Raw genomic sequence first — 24227 nt, 5'->3', positions numbered from 1 at the left:
AAGGAAGTAGGAAGCCTGGATGTTGTATGGATCATATGCAGAAGTGGATGAGGAAGTCACTCAGGATGATATAAAGATCTGCAGTAGAGATGGAGACCATGAGCAGGTGGTAAGTCTTCAGTGACCAAGAGGTTTATACAGAAGTTCAGTGAGTAACAAAGAATAAAATGGTTAGGTCAGAGGGTAGATGGCATGGACCTCAATGAAGCGGGTAATTAGAAAGGAGAAAGAGGAGGGACTTCAGCCCTGAGAGGGCTGCAAGGAGGCTCCTCAGAGGAGAGCTGCTTCAGTAAGAAGCAAGGCTCTACGAAGAGGTTTAAGTGCTGAGAAAGGTTGTTAACCACAGAATAAAAGTTCCAGAGGTGACAGAGGGTTCAGGGAGAAGGAAAGCTTTCTTCCTGATACTTTACTATTCTTCCTCAAAGAATAAGAGCACTGATATAGATCAAAAACAATTAGGCCCAGTGCTAAAACAGGGGAGTTTTGCTGGGAGGAGTAAAAGGATTATAACTCCAACAAATGCACATTTCTTTCTGCTTGGTAAACTCCAAACCGGTTTTCTAGGCCCTGTCCCCCACCCTTCCCCTTAGAAGGTCCTGTAGGAAACAGGGTGGAGTCCAGAGGAAAAGAGACAGGGCTGTGGCAGCTTAAATCTGCCTATAATCTAGGTAAGTATTTCTTATCCTGAAATCCATAAACTCCTACAGGTCTGAGTATCTTTTGTGAGAATTTCCTAATTTTGTGTTTTCCTTTTAAAGATAATCTGAAGACAAATAGCATAAGCAACCAGACAGCCACCTTATAACTAAGGCCTAATATTTATTTCATTGCCCCTGTGTAATCCAGTAATCAAGCATTAAAATGATACCACTTTGTTGAAGGCTAATGAAAAACAAAAAACAAAAAACAGAGGTTCACCTCATAGGCAATAATGTATTTTTTGTTAAGTAAAATCCAGTGACATCAGAGCCCACATATATATAACAGTTTTCATAGTATTCATACAAAAAAAGAAAGTGGGGGAGAACTGGGCAAACACGTGATAATTTCAGAATGTTTAACTCAAACAAATGTACCTATCAGCAGAATATTCATAAGAAAATGGAAATTTAGTTTTAGCCAAACACTATTAGTTATCTCATTAAATAAATGTTATTAATTAGAATTTTGGTGGTTTTTATAATCTTTAATTTACATACCTGTTAGGATCTATGGTTGTATAAGAGCTATAAGCATAATGATTTTATACTTTCTTTATATTTATAAATATATCTAAGTAACATGACAAAAATGATTTAACTCACTCCTTAGGAGTACAAGAATTGTTTTTCTTTAAAAGATAATATTTGGCCTATATTTTCAAGTTTTGAGATCCACTAGTCTGGATTGTGTTCAAGGCAACAAGACCAAGACTCACCTGTAGTTCAGCACAACTTCCCTCATCACAGAAGGGAATAAGATGGGGATCTAGGACCAAAGCCCCAGGTCAAGTGTAATCTGTGTTGTATACCTTCTACGTCTATAACATGTATCACTAGCAGAAGAAGGTGGTAAAGCATTGAGCAATTCAGGATCCTAGCCCTCTCACTTTCCTCAGAGACACAGCCAACAACAAGGTACATGCATACATGGAATTACTCAAGGTTAGAAATTTCCTCCATTGTGACAAACCCCACAGTTACATTCAGTCTTCATCTTACAAGATCTCTCAGCAGATATCTCAGTTCTATATAATAACTACCTCCTTGAAATACTTGACTCAAATTGGCCCCAAGAGACCTTACTCTTCTGATAGGGAAGTAGATAGGTAAGATAGGTAAGTAGAAGGGAACTTCTACTTCATTAACTGCTTCCTTTTAGTCTCCTATGTTGGCTCTTTCCTGACCTCAAAATGTTGCAATGATTCACAACTCAGTCCTCAGACCAACTCAGTCCTCAGACCCCTCTACCTAGGGGATTTCACCCAATAAAAAGCTTTACCGATACAATGCTGATGATGTACATCTCTAACCCTTGAGATTTAGATTTATCTAAATTTAGATTTAGATTATCTCCTTGAGATTTACACTCAAATACAAAACTACTACTTGCTATATCCACCTGGATGTCTCTAAGGAACCTCAAATGTCCAAACCAAGAACTCTCGATAATCATTCACCCCACTTCACTACTCTCCAATTCTGCCTGATCTTAGCAAATGGCACCACCAACCAACCAGCTGTTCAAACCAAAATTCCTGGAATCATTCTTGAATTCTTCCTTTACCTCACACTCCAGATCGAATTAATCAATTTGTCCTGTCAGCACTATTTTCCAAATGTTTCTCTGCAGTAGATGCTGTGGTGCATTGCCCACATTCTCAGGACTGACAGTAGCTGGGAGTACTGGTGACTGACAGTTCTCAGTTGAGCTCCTCCTTCATGCTTCTCTAGGCTGAAAAGACTCACCTTGCCTAAAGTCACTCCCTGGAGGCAGCCAATGTTCAATAAGTAGGGGAGGGGGCATAAGAGACAGGGGTAGGTAATAAAGCCCTGGTGCTCTTGCCTCAAGGAAGGACAACTCTTAAAGAACTACCCCAGATGCAAAGCTCCTTTTGAATTGCCTGAAGCTTCTGTTGCAATTCTATCACAGTTCAACTTCCCCCTCTGTCCAATCCTGCTGTCCAATCCTGATATAGTGACAGAAAATAAGTGGTTTGCTTCCAAGTGACAGGTTGGAGATGATACCTTTTGAGAATGAGATACCATTCTGTAAGACACAGTCTATACCTTAAATCAGTACTCATGCTAATATACCTATATCCCTACCATTCCTCTCTGATTCCTACCCTACTCTCTCAGGTTTCTTCTCTGATATCCATTCTCAAATAAGCAGGAGCCAGAGATACTTGATAGGCTGAGGTCCAGTGTCGTGGAGTTGTGGACTAAGTAGAAGGAAGTAAAGCAGAGCGGGAAGACAGAGGTATGAGATAAAGAGATAATAATCAAATCAGAGCAATTGGTTCTGGAGCACAGACCCTTAAGGAATTTCCTGACCCATGGGAATATTCTGGACTTCTAATACACATCTCACCAGAGAGCTGAAACAAGTGGGGAGATAATCTGAGGACTGGTTAGCACTAATAGAGGGGAAACATGATTGTTTTCTCTTGGTATTTTGAAACTTTCACCTAACCAGTATTTAAATAATCAAGACTGGTCCAGAGAAGGAAGACATCCCTAATCTAGGCAAGGCACTAAAATCAGTCAGCTGAAGCGTAAACCCACGGATCTAGGTCTGATTTCCCCCCAAGACATTTGGTGTCGATTTAAGAAAGAAGAGGGACGCCCGGATGGTTCAGTCGGTTAAGCAACGCAACGCTGGGATTCTCTCTCTCCCTCTCTCTCTGCCCCAGCCTCGCAAAATAAATAAACTTTAAGAGAAAGAGAGAGCAGCTCTGGGGACCTATCTGCTCTTGCCTTTTATGCATGACCCTGAAGAGTGAACCTAGGCTGTGAACATCCTGGGAAAGGAGAAAGTCTCTTCTACGAATTCACAAAGGCTAACACAGCCCCTGAAATTCTGTGCGGGTTCAGTAAATGTTGAGTCACTAGACACCCACTCAGCATCTCCCAAAAAGTCCAGGAGAAGGCTCTAGTCATTGTGGAAAGTGACTGTTGTAAGGCCGAGAACGTGTTTAGCTGGGCTGGGTTGCGTTATTCTGCGTCGCGGGTGAGAGGGGGCGCTCACGGAAGAGAACCCCACCCTTCCAACATGGTTCTTGGAAAGAAGCTTTGCAAAGAGCAAGTGTGGCTTTAACCTCCGCCCAACGTCTCCCACACTCCGGGTGCCACGTTCCCTTGGTCACTCACCTTCTCCGAGTTCTGGCCGGACGATAAGCCCGAGTTTTTCAGCCCCTCCTGGAGCTCGACGATGTCCACCAACCCGTCCCCGTCGCTGTCCAGGTCTTGGAAAAGGATCTCGTACCTTAAGTCATCTTCGTCTTTCTGGCAGGCCACCCCCGGCAGCACGAAGCCCCGAAGCCAGCCCAGCATGGCCCGGGCGGGAAGGCGGGGCGGTTCGGCCGCCTCTCCTCCCGCCCGGATGAGGGCGACCCGCCGGACCCGCCCCCACTCCCGCCTCCGGCTGCGCCACCTGCCGCCGCCTCGACGACGCCCGCCTGCGTGGGGCCTCGGAGACAACGGCTCGACGGGGCCTCCGGGGCGAGCCCGCCCACACCGCTGGGCTCTCGGGCGCCGCTGGGAGCAAGTTCGGAGGACCGCCTCGTGGGAAACCGGGCCCAGGCGCCTCGCGAGGGTCGCTACGCCCGAAAAGTTGCAGGTTGAGGCACCAAACGTGGCGGCAACCTGCACCCAGGACCTCCCCGGGCCCACGAGCGACCCGGGAGTCCAGGAAAGTTTAAGCAGAAGCAGAGAGGGCGCGCGTTCCCCTGGCGGCGTCGAAAGAGCTTCCGGGTGTTTCCCTGCGCAAACTGAGCGGCTCCCCAGGTGAGTACTCCGACCTGCGCCTCGCCTCTGACGGGAGCATCTCGCGCCCCCGCGCCACCCCTCCTTCTGGGGGCGTCTGAAGAGGGCAGCCCTCCCAGAGGGGCCTCCACCCTTGGTTCCAGTCTCCCTCCTCCCAGCCCACTCCCAGGGATCTTGGGTTGCTTCCGGGAGCCCCCTTTTCCTCACCTCCAGCTTTCTCCAAGACCCCCCGACAGCCTTGTAGCCTCGCCGCAGCCCCCACCACCTACCTCTACAGAACTCCCTTCTCACAGAAACCGAAGGACCCTTTCAAATCCGTGTCCTATTTAATGCTGGTCCTGTTCAGACACTGCTGACCACACCCTTTTCCTTTGTCTTGTGGGACGCCACACATTTCTGCCCCTCCTCAGCCTCTTTTACAGGCTCCCACAAAGGAGCCTGAGATCTTCTAAAATTGAGGCACTAGACAATGGCAATAGACAGGGTTGAGGGATTATGTAAAAACCGAGTTCTGTAATTCATTGCACTGAAACTTTGTGTCCTCAATCTCTGGTCACATCTTTTGAAAGTCAGTGGTACAGTCTAACGACAGGCCCAGACCAGTGTTTTAAAAAGTAATTTTTCATGTAAAATCCTAAATCTTGGACCACAGAATAAAGTTCACTTATTTCCTTAAATAATGCTATTAGATATACTTTACGATGTCATTTATTTCATATAAATTTTATACTATTTTGTTAAATGCTAAATAAAAATAAGAACATTGGGGCCCCCCGGGGGCTCAATGGGTTGAGCGTCCAGCTTAGGCTCAGGTCATGATCTCACAGTTCTCAAGCCCCCTGTGGGGCTCTGTGCTGACAGCTCGGAGCCTGGGGCCTGCTTCAGATTCTGTGCCTCCCTCTCTCTCTCTGCCCCATCCCCACTCATGCTCTGTCTCTGTCTTAAAAATAAATAAGACATTTAAAAAAATTTAAAAAAAAACAAAAAAACAAAACATTGGACCTGCTAACATAGAAGCTCACCATCTAGTGTGCTCTGGGTCTGTAAACAAAAAAAGTCAACTTAAGTGCTATAATAAAAATGTGACCAAATGTCATGAAATATGTATTATTTAAATGAATGGGTTTTAGGAATTAATAATAAACAGAAAGCTATTTATACAACTTATACAAAATATTGTAAGTGCTGACATTTATTTTTTTTAATTTTTTTTTTTAACGTTTATTTATTTTTGAGACAGAGAGAGACAGAGCATGAATGGGGGAGGGTCAGAGAGAGAGGGAGACACAGAATCTGAAACAGGCTCCAGGCTCTGAGCCGTCAGCACAGAGCCCGACGCGGGGCTGGAACTCACGGACCATGAGATCATGACCTGAGCCGAAGTCGGACCCTCAACCGACTGAGCCACCCAGGCGCCCCAGTGCTGACATTTATAAATATAAAAGACTTCTTTAAAAGATCATTAACTGTTAAAAGCAAATATACTAATATATTGTGAAGCTTATAACATGTAAAAGTAAAATGTATGACAGCAATTGTAAAAAGGATGGGAGAGAGGACGTGGAAGTCTACTGCTAATAAGTTCTTGCATTATATATGAAGTAGTATAAATTTAAAAATGTATGTGGGAAGGGGGACCTGAGTGGCTCAGTCGGTTAAGCATCCAGCTCTTGTTTTAGGCTCAGGTCATGATCTCACAGTTCCTGGATTGGAGTGCCATATGGGGCTCCACACTATCCATGCATGGCCTGCTTGGAATTCTCTCTTGCTCCCTCTCTCTGTCCCTCCCCCACTCGGTCTCTCTCTCTCTCTCTCTCTATCCCTCAGAATGCTTTTTTTTTTAACTTTAAAAAGTAAAATAAAATAGTATAAAAATGTATGCAGGAAACCCCAAGGCAACCATTAAAAAAAAAAAAAATACCATGGCATTGTAGCTAATAAAACAATAAAAAGAGATAAAATAGAATACTAAAAAGTACTGTATTAGTCCAAAAGAATGTAAGAGGAAAAGAGAAAAAAGAACAGTTGGTACAAACAAAACAAATAAGATACCCTTAAAGTTAACTGATATATAATTACATTAAACATAATATTCTATACACTCCAAGTAACAGGCAGAACAAGCAAGACCTGTATATACACTTTTTACAAAAGTGAAATATAATATACATATAGGCTTAAAGTAAAAGGGTAGATAAGGAAATCCCATGTAAACATTAATTATGAGGAAGCTGGCATAGCTATATTAATATCAGCCAAGGAAGACTTCAAGACAAGGAAGATATTTTATAATGTTAGAAGGATTGTTTCAAGATGGCATAACAACCATAATGTGTATGCGCCTAATAACAAAGCTTTAAAATATATGAAGCAAAAATGGATAGACTGCAAAGAGAAATAGACAGATCCACAATTGGAGTCAGAAATGTCAATAGCCTTCTCACAGCAGTTGATAAAATAGGAAACAAAGTCAATAATGGTATAAAGACTTCAATAACATGATGGACTAATTGATATTAATAGAGCAATATACCCAGCAACAGCAGAATACCCATTATTTTTACCTGCACGTGTAGAGTTTGCTAACAAAGACCATATGTCAACAGATTTGACAGCCTAAATAAAATGAGAACATTCCTTCAAAAACATATTATGAAAGTTGACAAAAGAATAAATAGTAAATCTGAATAGCCATCTACATAAAACTAACATGAACATTCGTACTTAATGGTGAAAGACTAAATATTTTCTCCCACTAAGATGGGAAATAAGGCAAGAATGACCATTCTTACCCCTTCTAGTCAGTATTGTACTACATGTCTTAGCGAGTGCAATAAGAAAAGAAAAAGGAAAAGCATATGTATTGGAAAGAGGCAAGTCAAACTTCACTTGTTCTCAGATGACATGATCATTTACATAAAAAATCCTAAGGAATCTACAAAAAAAGCTACTTGTATTGATAAGTGAATTTAGCAAGGTTGCCAGATACAAGGTCAATATAAAAAGAGGAAGTAAGACAGCTTCCTTTTGCTGTTTCAGCTGGCACGCAGGGTTATGAATAATAGGGGTTAGACCAGTTTTTGTGCCTGGACTCAGCATTCCAATACTTACTAATTTCACTCATGTCTTGAAGCTGATTTGATGGTGGTGGTAGCTATACCCACTTTCTGATCTCTGAATTGCAGCTATGTTCAATTCATTAGTCTAGTTCAGGGATCATCTTTATTTTTTCTACATAGGACTAGAGAGTAAATATTTGAGGCTTTATAGACCACATATGGTCTCTGTTCATTATTTTTTGTTTGTTTTTACTGCACTAACCATGAAAGGAAACAGAAATTGGGCCTCATCAACCTTTAAAACATCTGTTCATCAAAAGACACAATTAAGATACTTGATATTCAATTCCCAGACTGAAAAAGTTATTCGTAATACGTATAGCTAACAAATGACTCCTATACAGAATTTTTAAGAACTCCTACAAATCAGTAAGAAAAAGGGAAACAAATTAAAAGTTTAGCAATTAGAAAAAGACTTGAACAGGCATTTCACAAGAAAGAATATCTGATGGCTTCTTAATTTATGTGTTAACAATGGTGGGGTTTTTAAACTGGATTCCAGTTAACTTAAAACAGGCTTTTGCTATGTTTTTAACTCTTGAAAGTCTGTGGTTAAGATAAATCTTAAATAGTAATTTATTGCCCTAATAACAGATTGACTTCTCTGTTTTCTGAAATGTAAAGTACTTGTTCAAGCTTCTTTGTTTCTTTAATAATTCAGAAGAGACCTTTGGAAGTTCCTCCATCCTTTCTTCATAAAGATATAAAAATCTCTAACATGATAGAATATTTATTAAAATAAGTTTAAGAATCTATTTCCCATTTGAATTAACTGCCCACCAGAAGATTAAATAAATATACTTACTTACATTTATGTATGTGATGGAATACCACATAGGAGTAAACATGAATGAAATAGTTATGTCAATAAATGTAACAGTGTTAAATTAAAAGCAAGCTTTAGAAGATACATACAAAATATAGTTATGAAAAATATTTATGAATATACTTACATAGAAAAAATTTTAAATGTGCATAAGAAAGAAACACACCAGTGGTGCCTGGGTGGCTCAGTTGGTTAAGCGTCTGACTTCAGCTCAGGTCATGATCTTACAATTCTGTACGTGAGTTTGTCTGGTTCTGTGCTGACAATCAGAGCCTGGAGCCTGCTTCAGATTCTTTGTTTCCTTCTTTCTATGCTCCTCCCCCACTCATGCTCTGTCTCTCAAAAATAAATAAACGTTAAAAAAAAAATTAACAATGAAACACACCAACTTCAGGATAAAGATTACTTCTCAGGAGGGAAGAAAAGGAAAGGTAGTGTTTGAAGCACAAGGTAGTATCTGAAGTCAAACAGTATGGGGAGTGCATACCTGATTTATTTCTTTGTGAAATGCTACATATTTAATTTTTAAATATATTTATATATCTGTATATGTATATATGTTTAATGACATATATAAAGACACAACCAGTTTACTCTTTTTTTAGTCAAACTGACAAAAACTGGTCATGGAAGCATTTAATAAATGATAGAGATTAATTCAGTTATAATTGTTCCCTTCCCAAATATCCATGTTTTTATATTACTTTCAGAAATGGTCCACAATTTAAAATGATGTTTGAGGGGTTCCTGGGTGGCTCAGCTAATTAAGCATCGGACTCTTGATTTCAGCTCAGGTCATGATCTCAGTTTGTGGGTTTGAGCCCCTGTTGGGCTCTGTGCTGATACTGAGGGGCCCGCTTGGGATTCTCTCTCTTTCCCTCTCTGTTTGCCCCTTCCCTGCTGGCACACTTGCTCTCTCTTTCTCAAAATAAATAAATTTTTAAAAACTTAAAAAAAAAACAAACATAAAATGATGTTTGGGTACAAATGTCCAGGACAAAGAAAGTAAGCCAAAATTCTACTATTTAACAGAGACCTAGTCCTAAAATTCAAGGAAATTCATAGACGCAAGTCAAGATTTCTGAGGGCTTTGTAGCTATGGTATTCTTTAATTAATTGACAGGTTTGGCGGTGTTTCTAATTTATCTTATTAGGAATAAGAGAAAGAGGAGTTATCTTCTATATATTAATTAGGAAGACAGCACGTGTGTTATATAACACCTGTCACATTGTGGGTACTTGAATATTTAACTACAATTAACATTTTACGTCTCTATCTACACCTCTCCTACAACTCTGATGCTTAAAAAAATTGTGATTATACGTGTGTATATATGTATGTGTGTGTGTATCATGTTTATGCATGTATGTGTGTGTGTGTGTGTGTGTGTGTGTGTGTGTGTGTATGGCAGGTTGGTATATAAATACGTATATATATTTAAATATTTATTGTCTTTATGATTGAGTGGAATAAAACACATGACTGCCTGTGGAGCACTTATTGTGCAGAGAGGAGAGTTTAAAATTGTTTCCCCTTACTCCCTTAGCTTATTAGAAGCTTATTCAAGGATTTGTTGAATCCTAGGAAAGGTAGAGCCACACATCTAATTCACAGGCCCTTTTCTCCATTACTGCTTCTTCCCTCCACAGACAACTTGGCCCGTAGGATCAAACCTATTTGGATTAGACTTTTCATGTCCGTATATAAACTTTGATATATTAATTGAATTGTATATATAAATAGTTCTGTCTTTATTAACAAACAAAATAAATGGAAAATACATAAACTCACAGGTTAGAGTCACAACATGTCTCCAAATCTAGGAGTATTCAAAGCACATAACAACAATTCCTATTTATTTATTTATTTTTTTTTTTAATTTATTTATTTATTTTTTAATATATGAAATTTACTGTCAAATTGGTTTCCATACAACACCCAGTGCTCATCCCAAAAGGTGCCCTCCTCAATACCCATCACCCACCCTGCCCTCCCTCCCACCCCCCTTCAACCCTCAGTTTGTTCTCAGTTTTTAACAGTCTCTTATGCTTTGGCTCTCTCCCACTCTAACCTCTTTTTTTTTTTTTTTTCCCTTCCCCTCCCCCATGGGTTTCTGTTACGTTTCTCAGGATCCACATAAGAGTGAAACCATATGGTATCTGTCTTTCTCTGTATGGCTTATTTCACTTAGCATCACACTCTCCAGTTCCATCCACGTTGCTACAAAAGGCCATATTTCATTCTTTCTCATTGCCACGTAGTATTCCATTGTGTATATAAACCACAATTTCTTTATCCATTCATCAGTTGATGGACATTTAGGCTCTTTCCATAATTTGGCTATTGTTGAGAGTGCTGCTATAAACATTGGGGTACAAGTGCCCCTATGCATCAGTACTCCTGTATCCCTTGGATAAATTCCTAGCAGTGCTATTGCTGGGTCATAGGGTAGGTCTATTTTTAATTTTCTGAGGAACCTCCACACTGCTTTCCAGAGCGGCTGCACCAATTTGCATTCCCACCAACAGTGCAAGAGGGTTCCCGTTTCTCCACATCCTCTCCAGCATCTATAGTCTCCTGATTTCTTCATTTTGGCCACTCTGACTGGCGTGAGGTGGTATCTGAGTGTGGTTTTGATTTGTATTTCCCTGATGAGGAGCGACGTTGAACATCTTTTCATGTGCCTGTTGGCCATCCGGATGTCTTCTTTAGAGAAGTGTCTATTCATGTTTTCTGCCCATTTCTTCACTGGGTTATTTGTTTTTCGGGTGTGGAGTTTGATGAGCTCTTTATAGATTTTGGATACTAGCCCTTTGTCCGATGTGTCATTTGCAAATATCTTTTCCCATTCCGTTGGTTGCCTTTTCGTTTTGTTGGTTGTTTCCTTTGCTGTGCAGAAGCTTTTGATCTTCATAAGGTCCCAGTAATTCACTTTTGCTTTTAATTCCCTTGCCTTTGGGGATGTGCCGAGTAAGAGATTGCTACGGCTGAGGTCAGAGAGGTCTTTTCCTGCTTTCTCCTCTAAGGTTTTGATGGTTTCCTGTCTCACATTCAGGTCCTTTATCCATTTTGAGTTTATTTTTGTGAATGGTGTGAGAAAGTGGTCTAGTTTCAACCTTCTGCATGTTGCTGTCCAGTTCTCCCAGCACCATTTGTTAAAGAGACTGTCTTTTTTCCATTGGATGTTCTTTCCTGCTTTGTCAAAAATGAGTTGGCCATACGTTTGTGGGTCTAGTTCTGGGGTTTCTATTCGATTCCATTGGTCTATGTGTCTGTTTTTATGCCAATACCATGCTGTCTTGATGATGACAGCTTTGTAGTAGAGGCTAAAGTCTGGGATTGTGATGCCTCCTGCTTTGGTCTTCTTCTTCAAAATTACTTTGGCTATTCGGGGCCTTTTGTGGTTCCATATGAATTTTAGGATTGCTTGTTCTAGTTTCGAGAAGAATGCTGGTGCAATTTTGATTGGGATTGCATTGAATGTGTAGATAGCTTTGGGTAGTATTGACATTTTGACAATATTTATTCTTCCAATCCATGAGCAGGGAATGTCTTTCCATTTCTTTATATCTTCTTCAATTACCTGCATAAGCTTTCTATAGTTTTCAGCATACAGATCTTTTACATCTTTGGTTAGATTTATTCCTAGGTATTTTATGCTTCTTGGTGCAATTGTGAATGGGATCAGTTTCTTTATTTGTCTTTCTGTTGCTTCATTGTTAGTGTATAAGAATGCAACTGATTTCTGTACATTGATTTTGTATCCGGCAACTTTGCTGAATTCATGTATCAGTTCTAGCAGACTTTTGGTGGAGTCTATCGGATTTTCCATGTATAATATCATGTCATCTGCAAAAAGCGAAAGCTTGACTTCATCTTTGCCAATTTGGATGCCTTTGATTTCCTTTTGTTGTCTGATTGCTGATGCTAGAACTTCCAGCACTATATTAAACAGCAGCGGTGAGAGTGGGCATCCCTGTCGTGTTCCTGATCTCAGGGAAAAAGCTCTCAGTTTTTCCCCATTGAGGATGATGTTAGCTGTGGGCTTTTCATAAATGGCTTTTATGATCTTTAAGTATGTTCCTTCTATCCCGACTTTCTCAAGGGTTTTTATTAAGAAAGGGTGCTGGATTTTGTCAAAGGCCTTTTCTGCATCGATTGACAGGATCATATGGTTCTTCTCTTTTTTTTTGTTAATGTGATGTATCACGTTGATCGATTTGCGAATGTTGAACCAGCCCTGCATCCCAGGAATGAATCCCACTTGATCATGGTGAATAATTCTTTTTATATGCTGTTGAATTCGATTTGCTAGTATCTTATTGAGAATTTTTGCATCCATATTCATCAGGGATATTGGCCTGTAGTTCTCTTTTTTTACTGGGTCTCTGTCTGGTTTAGGAATCAAAGTAATACTGGCTTCATAGAATGAGTCTGGAAGTTTTCCTTCCCTTTCTATTTCTTGGAATAGCTTGAGAAGGATAGGTATTATCTCTGCTTTAAACGTCTGGTAGAACTCCCCTGGGAAGCCATCTGGTCCTGGACTCTTATTTGTTGGGAGATTTTTGATAACCGATTCAATTTCTTCGCTGGTTATGGGTCTGTTCAAGCTTTCTATTTCCTCCTGATTGAGTTTTGGAAGAGTGTGGGTGTTTAGGAATTTGTCCATTTCTTCAAGGTTGTCCAATTTGTTGGCATATAATTTTTCATAGTATTCCCTGATAATTGTTTGTATCTCTGAGGGATTGGTTGTAATCATTCCATTTTCATTCATGATTTTATCTATTTGGGTCATCTCCCTTTTCTTTTTGAGAAGCCTGGCTAGAGGTTTGTCAATTTTGTTTATTTTTTCAAAAAACCAACTCTTGGTTTCGTTGATCTGCTCTACAGTTTTTTTAGATTCTATATTGTTTATTTCTGCTCTGATCTTTATGATTTCTCTTCTTCTGCTGGGTTTAGGCTGCCTTTGCTGTTCTGCTTCTATTTCCTTTAGGTGTGCTGTTAGATTTTGTATTTGGGATTTTTCTTGTTTCTTGAGATAGGCCTGGATTGCAATGTATTTCCCTCTCAGGACTGCCTTCGCTGCGTCCCAAAGCGTTTGGATTGTTGTATTTTCATTTTCGTTTGTTTCCATATATTTTTTAATTTCTTCTCTAATTGCCTGGTTGACCCACTCATTCGTTAGTAGGGTGTTCTTTAACCTCCATGCTTTTGGAGGTTTTCCAGACTTTTTCCTGTGGTTGATTTCAAGCTTCATAGCATTGTGGTCTGAAAGTATGCATGGTATAATTTCAATTCTTGTAAACTTATGAAGGGCTGTTTTGTGACCCAGTATATGATCTATCTTGGAGAATGTTCCATGTGCACTCGAGAAGAAAGTATATTCTGTTGCTTTGGGATGCAGAGTTCTAAATATATCTGTCAAGTCCATCTGATCCAATGTATCATTCAGGGCCCTTGTTTCTTTATTGACTGTGTGTCTAGATGATCTATCCATTTCTGTAAGTGGTGTGTTAAAGTCCCCTGCAATGACCACATTCTTATCAATAAGGTTGCTTATGTTTATGAGTAACTGTTTTATATATCTGGGGGCTCCGGTATTTGGCGCATAGACATTTATAATTGTTAGCTCTTCCTGGTGGATAGACCCTGTAATTATTATATAATGCCCTTCTTCATCTCTTGTTACAGCCTTTAATTTAAAGTCTAGTTTGTCTGATATAAGTATGGCTACTCCAGCTTTCTTTTGGCTTCCAGTAGCATGATAAATAGTTCTCCATCCCCTCACTCTCAATCTAAAGGTGTCCTCAGATCTAAAATGAGTCTCTTGTAGACAGCAAATAGATGGGTCTTGTTTTTTTATCCATTCTGATACCCTATGTCTTTTGGTTGGCGCATTTAATCCATTTACATTCAGTGTTATTATAGAAAGATACGGGTTTAGAGTCATTGTGATGTCTGTATGTTTTATGCTTGTAGTGATGTCTCTGGTACTTTGTCTCACAGGATCCCCCTTAGGATCTCTTGTAGGGCTGGTTTCGTGGTGACAAATTCCTTCAGTTTTTGTTTGTTTGGGAAGACCTTTATCTCTCCTTCTATTCTAAATGACAGACTTGCTGGATAAAGGATTCTCGGCTGCATATTTTTTCTGTTTAGCACACTGAAGATATCGTGCCAAGCCTTTCTGGCCTGCCAAGTTCCAAAGGAGAGATCAGTCACGAGTCTTATAGGTCTCCCTTTATATGTGAGGGCACGTTTATCCCTTGCTGCTTTCAGAATTTTCTCTTTATCCTTGTATTTTGCCAGTTTCACTATGATATGTCGTGCAGAAGATCGATTCAAGTTACGTCTGAAGGGAGTTCTCTGTGCCTCTTGGATTTCAATGCCTTTTTCCTTCCCCAGTTCAGGGAAGTTCTCAGCTATAATTTCTTCAAGTACCCCTTCAGCACCTTTCCCTCTCTCTTCCTCCTCTGGGATACCAATTATGCGTATATTATTTCTTTTTAGTGTATCACTTAGTTCTCTAATTTTCCCCTCATACTCCTGGATTTTTTTATCTCTCTTTCTTTCAGCTTCCTCTTTCTCCATAACTTTATCTTCTAGTTCACCTATTCTCTCCTCTGCCTCTTCAATCCGAGCCGTGGTGGTTTCCATTTTGTTTTGCATTTCGTTTAAAGCGTTTTTCAGCTCCTCGTGACTGTTCCTTAGTCCCTTGATCTCTGTAGCAAGAGATTCTCTGCTGTCCTGTATACTGTTTTCAAGCCCAGCGATTAATTTTATGACTATTATTCTAAATTCACTTTCTGTTATATTATTTAAATCCTTTTTGATCAGTTCATTAGCTGTTGTTATTTCCTGGAGATTCTTCTGAGGGGAATTCTTCCGTTTGGTCATTTTGGACAGTCCCTGGAGTGGTGAGGACCCGCAGGGCACTTCCCCCGTGCTGTGGTGTATAACTGGAGTTGGTGGGCGGGGCCGCAGTCCGACCTGATGTCTGCCCCCAGCCCACCGCTGGGGCCACAGTCAGACTGGTGAGTGCCTTCTCTTCCCCTCTCCTAGGGGCGGGATTCACTGTGGGGTGGCGTGGCCCGTCTGGTCTACTTGCACACTGCCAGGCTTGTGGTGCTGGGGAGCTGGCGTATTAGCTGGGGTGGGTAGGCAAGGTGCACGGGGGCGGGAGGGGCAGGCTTAGCTCGCTTCTCCTTAGGTGATCCACTTCAGGAGGGGCCCTGTGGCAGCGGGAGGGAGTCAGATCCGCTGCCAGAGGTTTGGCTCCACAGAAGCATAGCATTGGGTGTTTGAGTGGTGCAAGCAAGTTCCCTGGCAGGAACTGGTTCTCTTTGGGATTTTGGCTGGGGGATGGGCGGGGGAGATGGCGCTGGTGAGCGCCTTTGTTCCCCGCCAAGCTGAGCTCTGCCGTCCGGGGGCTCAGCAGCTCTCCCTCCCTTTGTCCTCCAGCCTTCCCGCTTTCTGAGCAGAGCTGTTAACTTCTGACCTCCCAGACGCTAAGTCGCGCTTGCTGTCGGAACACAGTCCGTCCGGCCCCTCCGCTTTTGCCAGCCCGACTCGGGGGCTCTGCTTGGCCGGCGAGCCGCCCCTCCGCCCCGGCTCCCTCCCGCCAGTCCGTGGAGCGCGCACCGCCTCGCCGCCCTTCCTACCCTCTTCCGTGGGCCTCTCGTCTGCGCTTGGCTCCAGAGACTCCGTTCTGCTAATCCTCTGGCGGTTTTCTGGGTTCTTTAGGCAGGTGTAGGTGGAATCTAAGTGATCAGCAGGACGCGCGGTGAGCCCAGCGTCCTCCTACGCCGCCATCTTCCCTTTCCAGCAACAATTCCTATTTATATACCACACTGCTATTCATAAATTGTCTTCTAAAACATAGAGAAAAAAAATAAATGGCAGAAGACTTTAAATGGGTTCAATGGATCTGATCCACTGAAGCATTTAAAGTATTTTGCCAGTATGTAGTTATTCTAAATCAATACCTGATCTTTATAATCTGTAGAATTATTGAGGGGTCGGGGCGCCTGGGTGGCGCAGTCGGTTAAGCGTCCGACTTCAGCCAGGTCACGATCTCGCGGTCTGTGAGTTCGAGCCCCGCGTCAGGCTCTGGGCTGATGGCTCGGAGCCTGGAGCCTGTTTCCGATTCTGTGTCTCCCTCTCTCTCTGCCCCTCCCCCGTTCATGCTCTCTCTCTGTCCCAAAAATAAATAAAAAACGTTGAAAAAAAAAATTAGAATTATTGAGGGGTCTAGCTTGCCATTTATTTTTCCCTCTCTATTTTGGAATAAAAGTTTGTGTAAAAAAATTAATTTCTAATTGTTTTTAATAACAAAGAATGGTAACATGCTAATTTTACATGAGGCATTTGCTTTATTTTAATCTCTTTTTATGTGATCTTTAGAAGTTGAGTTATAAATTAATTAGAATCCTTCTATTAATGAATCCTACTAAGAAAAAAATGGGACTCCAACTAGAAATTTGGCTTGGTTTTGTCACTCAAACTTATGTTAGTTGTATTTTCATATTATTTTGAATTTTAGGAAATTTAACTTAACAATTTAATTCCATCATTAATAGTTTAAGTACCCTACCCTAAGGATCCTATCCTTATCCTATCTTAAGGAAATTAAATTCAGCTAATTTCACAGTGAATTAAATCATGCCATTTAACAAGAGAGAAAAAGACTAGATGAATTATTCTTTTGAGTTTCAACATTTTTTACAGTGAGCGCAAATTTTCACTAAAAAAACTTGGTAAGTAAGACATAACTCCAAATATTAAAGTAACTGAAAACTCCATAATTTATAAAATGGCAGAAATATCTGTGTCCTAAAAAACACTTGAAAAGAAAGCTGGTCCAATCCAGTTACTCGTTGTTGTCTATAATATAAATTATATAATTTGTTTTATTTTATTTTATTTATTTTATTTTTAGGTTTTCAAACTGGTTTATCTTCTCTCTCCTTTTTTGAATTAAAGAATTCATAAATTTTTATTGAAGTATAATTTACATGTAACATTGTATGAGTTAAAGGTATACAACATGTTGATTTGATACATTTATATATTGCAATATGATTACCACTGTATTATTACCTAACACCTCTATCACATCATATAATTATCACTTCTTTTTTGTGATGAGTACAAGTAAGATCTAGTCTCTTAGAAACTTTGAAGTTTATAATACAACATTGTTGACTATAATCTCTGTAAGAGATTGAGTCTTCAGGATAAATTATATAATTTATTATCTCATTAAATCACAATTTTAGAGCCAATACAATTTTTAAATGCTTATTTATTTATTTTGAGAGAGGTGGGGGAGGAGGGGCAGAGAGAGAGGGAGAGAGAGAGAATCCCAAGCAGGTTCCAGTTCAGCACAGAGAATGATGGGGCTCAATCTCATGACCATGAGATCGTGACCTGAGCTGAAATTAAAAGTCAGATGCCTGACTGAGCCACCCAGATACCCATACAATTTTTAAAATGTAGTTTTATATATATATATATATATATATATATATATATATATATATACGTATATATATATACATATATATACGTATATATATATATATATATATATATATATACAATCTTAAATATCTTTGATCTATTCTCTCTCAACATAGATTGAAAAGATAGAGGCAAATTTGCAACATGGGTGGACCCATGTGTATTATGCTAAGTGAAATAAGTCAGATAGAGAAAGACAAATACCATCTGATTTCTCTATATGTGGAATCTGAAAAACAAATGAATAGGCAAATAAACAAAAAGCAGAAACAGACCCATAAATACAGAGAATAAACTGATGGCAGCCAGTGGGGAGATGGTGAGTGGATGAGCAAAATGGTTGGTAGGGAGCAGTAGATATAGGCTTCCAGTTATGGAATGAGTAAGTCACAGGAATAAAAGGTACAGTATAGGGAATATAGTCAACGATATTGTAATAGCATCGTGTGGTAATAGATGGTAGCTACACTTGTGGTAAGCAGAATATAACAGTGTATGTCAACTATACATCAACAAAAAATAAATTAGGATGGTCAGATCTAGGCCCATGTCAGGCTCTGCACTGAGTGTGGAGCCTGCTTACGATTCTCTCTCCCTCTCCCTCTACTCCTCTCCTACTCACGCTTTCTTTTTCTCAAAAATTAAGAATTAAACATTAATTTTGGGGGACGACTGGGTGGCTCAGTCGGTTAAGCATCGGACTTTGGCTCAGGTCATGATCTCGAGGCTTATGGGTTCAAGCCCCATGTGGGGCTCTGTGCTGGCAGCTTGGAGCCTGGAGCCTGCTTCAGAGTCTGTCTCTGGCTGTCTGTGCCCTTCCCCCACTTGCATGCATGTGAGCTCGCTCTCTCTCTCTCTCTCTCTCTCTCTCAAATATAAATAAACATTTAAAAATTTTTAATTAAAAATAAAATTTTAAATAATGAATTAATTTTTTTGAGAGAGAGAGAGAGCACATGTGCGTGAGCAGGGGAGAGAGGCAGAGAGAGGGAGGGGGAGAGAGAGAGTCTCAAGCAGTCTCTATGCTCAGCCCAAAGTGGGGCTCCATCCCACAACCCTGGGATCATGACCTGAGCCCAATTTAAGAGTCCGATGCTCAACCATCTGAGCCACCCAGGCACTCCTTAATTTTTTAAAAAGAGGCAAATGTAAAAATTTCCAAAGGGAAAATAAGAATACTATTCATCCTTCATATAAGCTTAAGATTTCAAAGCAAAGTTCTAATCAGCCTTTATTTATTCTTAAAGAATGGAGTTTAAAAGCACAGTTATAAAGGATAGAAAAATATATATATAAACTCATTAGTATAAAAGATAGAAAAAATATAGGAACACTTTGTTTTAACAGATTTAAAAACAAGGGTTCTCAATTTTTTGTCTTTGTTCACATTAGTGACTTTCTTGCAATTTTTGGCAATGTTAAGAACTAAGAGTAAGTTAAAAAGGTCTGTATCCACAAATGAGAGTGCTCAGGAAGTGAACAATAAGTCACCAGTATTCCATTAACAATACTGGTAGGAGACTGCAGTGTTCTGATGCCATTTAATTCTGTTTAAGATGTAACTGTTTTGTTTATTTAGACAAATAAAAGGGGTTCAAACACCACTGTTTCGCTCTTATATTTATAATTTTAAATGTGTAGGTTTTCTTTTAATGCTTTCAGATTTAAAATATGTATGCAAGGCAACATTAGGCTTTTAAAATAGAAAATGCTGAAAAACTTCAAAATATTCCAATTTTGTTCTCTAACATAACAATTTATTAGGTTAATAATATAATTAGGTTATATTAGCTAATAGAAATTGCATTTTAACCCACTTTAATACAAATTCCTTGTGAGTTTCATTAAAATTTAGAGAAGCTTAAATAGATTTTATGAATATTAAAGATTTTGGTTCATAAAGAACTTAATAAACTGTAATTCTGGCTTACAAAAAAATTAGAATTCAGTAAGTCTGATTTGTATGTTTATCTGTTTGGAGGATGGATATAGCATCTTTTCATGCAGACCTCTAGCAATTTAATAAGAAAGCCAAGACATTTCCATGCTTATAAATAAATGTACATAAAGTGGCAGTTCATGATTTCACTTCTCTATTTTCAAGAGGGGTTTTATTGATTCATAAACCATACAGTTTATGCATACTGAAGGAAGCAACTTTAAGAAATTTGGAGTCATGCCTCTGAAAAATATTGTCACTCCACTGCTTTTATAAATTTGATTAAAGACACCGATCATATTTAGCTGTGGGACTCCCATTATGCCTAGAAAATGAAAGAGAAGGAAAAAGCCTAATTCATTTGATATTTGGCTTTTTTCAAACAGTAACTAAAGTAAAACATGTTAAAACAGATAATAAAATATAATTACTTAAATTCTTTCACAAGCAGTCCCAAGGGAACATCTCTGGTTCATCATAGTATATAATCAGGGACTCTATTGGAACTATTTGATGTTCATCTCTATTTAATTTTCTTTACTTTAGGAACAAATTCTGTCCACTGGTGGTGAATTTCTTTATAATTATTGTAAACATAATTTTTAAAACTATTTAGACATATATAGGTACCTTTATGCAACATCTTATGTCTTAAGAAACTCAAACTCAGAAACAAATTCAAATATGTTTCATTCACTATTTCTTTTCTCAGGGAATGGCTCCACCATTCACCTAGCTGTTGAAACTGGAAACCTGAAAGGCATCCATAATATTTTCTTCATCTTACATATCCAAACCATTACCCATCAGTTTTACTGATATATCTCAAATCCATGCATTTACCTACAAGTCCACTGCCATGCCTCCATTCCCCTACTATCTAGACTGTGTTAACAGCCTTTTACCATAATCACCACTTTCATTTTCTTCTCCATAACTTTAACCAGAGAGAACTTTTAATAATGCAACTCTGATTATGTTACTCTTCTGTTTCAATAATTCCCCATTAGACTTAAATACAGTAAGGTCTGGCCTCTGCTTCCTCCTGCCACTTCACTTGTACTATTCCCCTGCTTTCTGCACTGTAGTCATATGGGCCACTTTTCAGTTTCTCAGATGTCCCCAAACTTCTTCCCTCTTAAGCTAGTTGATATGCTTTTCCCTTTGCCTGAAAGTCACTCCCCCAACCTTGGCTATTTAACCCCATCTCAGCCTTCAGTTCTCATTTCAAGCAACACATCCCCAAGAAAGTCTTCCAGAACTGCCTAAGCTCCTCCTGTGATATAGTATTTAGAGAAGTCCACTTTTCCTTTGTAGCTCTCATCACAGTTTATGTATTTGTGTAAATATTTAATTAATAACTATCTTCCCTACTGGACTACCAGTTCCATGAGAGCAGGGACCAATGTCTTTTTGCTTACTCAAACCCCACATGCTCAGATCATTGCATAGTGTCTGGCAACATTCTCAAATTCTTAAGCTAATCCCTAATCACTATATCATGTTCCCAAAATTGACATAGCTAAACTGAGTACAAAGCAGTAGAGAATTGAAAAGTTTCTGTTGCTATTTATTTTAATCTAAACATTTCCTCCCTCCATCCTTCCCCATTCAAAATAAAATAATTCCTTTGAAATTTAGATAAATTCCCTTGAAATTTTAGAAAATATTTACTCACCATGCAACTTCTTGGAGAATGTTCTATTACTACGTTCATTTTTTTTTTTTGCCTTTTATTTTTTGGTAGAAGCTAGTAACATTGCTCTTAATTTCTATAATTTTATAAAAGAATGTGGAACATGCTTACTTTTTTTTCTAATGTTGAACCTACATTCCCCATTGATTGCCCCCACCTCATTATTGTGAAAATTGTAAACTACAGAAAGAATAGTACAATGAACATTTTTATACTCACTACTAGTTTCAAATTTTGACATTTTGCTATACTTAGTTTTTGGTTTTTTTCCTCTTTTCTCTATACTTACATATAATTATGTGTTTACATATGTGTGTGGATGTATGCACTCTAAAGATAATTACAAACACCATGAACCTTGCAGCCTTAAATATGTCAACATATCCTAAAAATAAGGAGATTAATCTATGTAATGCAAATCATAATTATGCCTTACAAAATTAAAAATAATTCTCTATCTTACATATACCTCCTTATTGAAATTAAAATTGCCCCAGTTGTCCCAAAAATGTCACTTAGAGTTTTTTTTTTCTTTGCAAACTAAAATCTAAACAAAATTTACTCATTGTACTAGTTTTGTTACTTTAGTTTCCTAATCAGGACTACTACCAGTCATTCCCCCACAACCACCATTTTTTCTGTGACAATGGCTGTTTGAATAGCCCAGGCCAATTGTCTTATAGAATAGCCTACATTCTATATTTATCTGGTTGATTCTTAATAGTATCATTAAATGTGTCCCTTGATCCCCTATATTTCCTTTAGGTCTAAAAGCATTCCCAGATGCCACTAAAACATTTTGGGCAAGAGTGCTTCATAGTAAAAAAAAAAAAAAAGAGTGCTTCATAGCAGATGCTATGCACTTCATTTTACATTACATCAAGAGGCACATTACATCTGAAGTTTTTTTTTAACTTTATTTTACTGTTACTAATACTGAATTTGGTCAATTGGTTGCAATAGTGACCACCCATTCTCTCCATCATAATCGTATGTTTTCCTCTTTGCAGTTAGCGAGAAATCTGATGGATGATACTTTGGCATCATGTGACCCTCTTATTTCCCGACTCCCTTTAATACAATAGTTTCAATATCTGCTGATGATCCTAGGGCTCAGATAACTGATTTTGAAATATCACTATCCTATGTACTAAAAGGAGAAATAGGGGTACCTAAGTGGCTCAGTCTGTTAAGCATCCTACATCAGCTCAGGTCATGACCTCACAGTTCATGGATTCAAGCCCCGCATCAGGCTCTGTGCTGACAACTCAGAGCCTGGAGCCTGCTTCTGATTCTGTGTCTCTCTCTCTCTCTGTCCTTTCCCCACTTGCTCTCTCTCTCTCTCTCTCAAAAATAAATAAACATTAAAAAATTTTAAAGGAAAAATAGTTGACTACAGATTTGAAGGCAAGGGAAGGATAAGTGACCATGAGACATCATTTTAAAAAAACAAAAGAAGAGTTCAGAAATAAATTGTGGAGATGCCAAAAGAACAAAAGAGGATTTTCATTTTTTGTTATGGCAGAGTAGTTTGTGTCACACTAATCCTACAAATAAAAATAACTATTAAAATATGAAAAAAAAGTATATGAAGCTATTGTTTGAGAGTAATCAATGCAAGCAAAACTAGGATCTCTGAGAGAAAGAAAGTACAGAGGTAAGCACTACATTTCACTCTGTTTGTTTATTGTTTTTGTTTTGTTTTGTTTTGTTTTACCTTAGGCCATTTGACAATTTTCAGCATGAGAGAATAGGATCCAAGCAGAAAAGAGGAATGTTACTGAACTGAGGACAGACATTGGAATTTAAAGATGCCAATTTGCTGGATACTTGAGCATAATCCTGAAATGGAGGTAATATTAGTGAAGTGAGTCCAAAAGTCTCTGCGAAATTTTCCCTTGAGGCATTGCCATCTCTAAAACTACACCAAATGAGATTTCAAGAACACCAGAAGAAAAGAGCAGGTGGAAGACTAACAATCTAGAAAAGATTTTAGCAATAACACACGCTTGATCATCAAGGTTGGAGTTCAAGCCCAAGAAGGTAAGGTAACCACTTAAGCTTTCAGATAATACAAAAGCTTAGGCTTTCAGATAATACTCATAAAAGCTTACTGTCTAGGACCATACTCTAAGAGTAAGTACCTTGGATAGAGGCCAAAGCTGAAATACATCATTCTTAACAAATCTAAAACCAACCTTCAATAGATTTAGGTTGCTCTGCCTATAGAGTAACTACCTACCAGAAGAAAGGTTGGCCCTGTTTGTATAAAAATAACATCATCCAGAGTCTACAGTTTTTCATACAAAATGCTCATCTTTCCATCTAAAATAATGAAGCATGGTGAAAAAAAAACAGGATCAAATAACTGAAACCTAGAGAGAAAAATAGACAACAAAACAGGTATTCATACATTAAATTTAAAATAATTGTGATTAATATGTTTAAAGAAATTAGAGAAAAATATGGAGACTTTCACAAGACACCTAGAATCTGTTTTTTTCTAAGAATAAAAATGTAAAGTCAAACTGAAAAAAATACTAAAGTTAAGACATCAATGTATGGGTTCAACAGCAAGTTAGATAAAACATATGATTAGTGAACTCTAGAAGGCAGATGCAGTAAGAAAAAAACATCCAGATTGAAGCTTGGGGGCGGCGG

At 38.9% G+C, this 24227-nt stretch overlaps 1 protein-coding gene across 1 annotated transcript in view; it reads right to left on the bottom strand.

The window, feature by feature from the left end:
• The window catches only part of LOC131504272 (mitochondrial adenyl nucleotide antiporter SLC25A24-like), a 52838-nt gene extending 48674 nt beyond the window's left edge, over positions 1 to 4164 (bottom strand). The window contains exon 1 of the mRNA XM_058716346.1: positions 3852 to 4164. Within this exon, the coding sequence (XP_058572329.1) occupies positions 3852 to 4034 (183 nt within the window). The 5' untranslated portion in view covers positions 4035 to 4164. The remainder of the gene's footprint in view (positions 1 to 3851) is intronic.
• Positions 4165 to 24227: the final 20063 nt, after the last annotated feature.

This window comes from Neofelis nebulosa, chromosome 2 (assembly GCF_028018385.1).
Source record: "Neofelis nebulosa isolate mNeoNeb1 chromosome 2, mNeoNeb1.pri, whole genome shotgun sequence".
NCBI classification, from domain to species: Eukaryota; Metazoa; Chordata; class Mammalia; order Carnivora; family Felidae; genus Neofelis; species Neofelis nebulosa.
The sequence above is the reverse complement of the archived record's forward strand: the minus strand, read 5'-3'. Positions and strand labels throughout refer to the sequence as shown.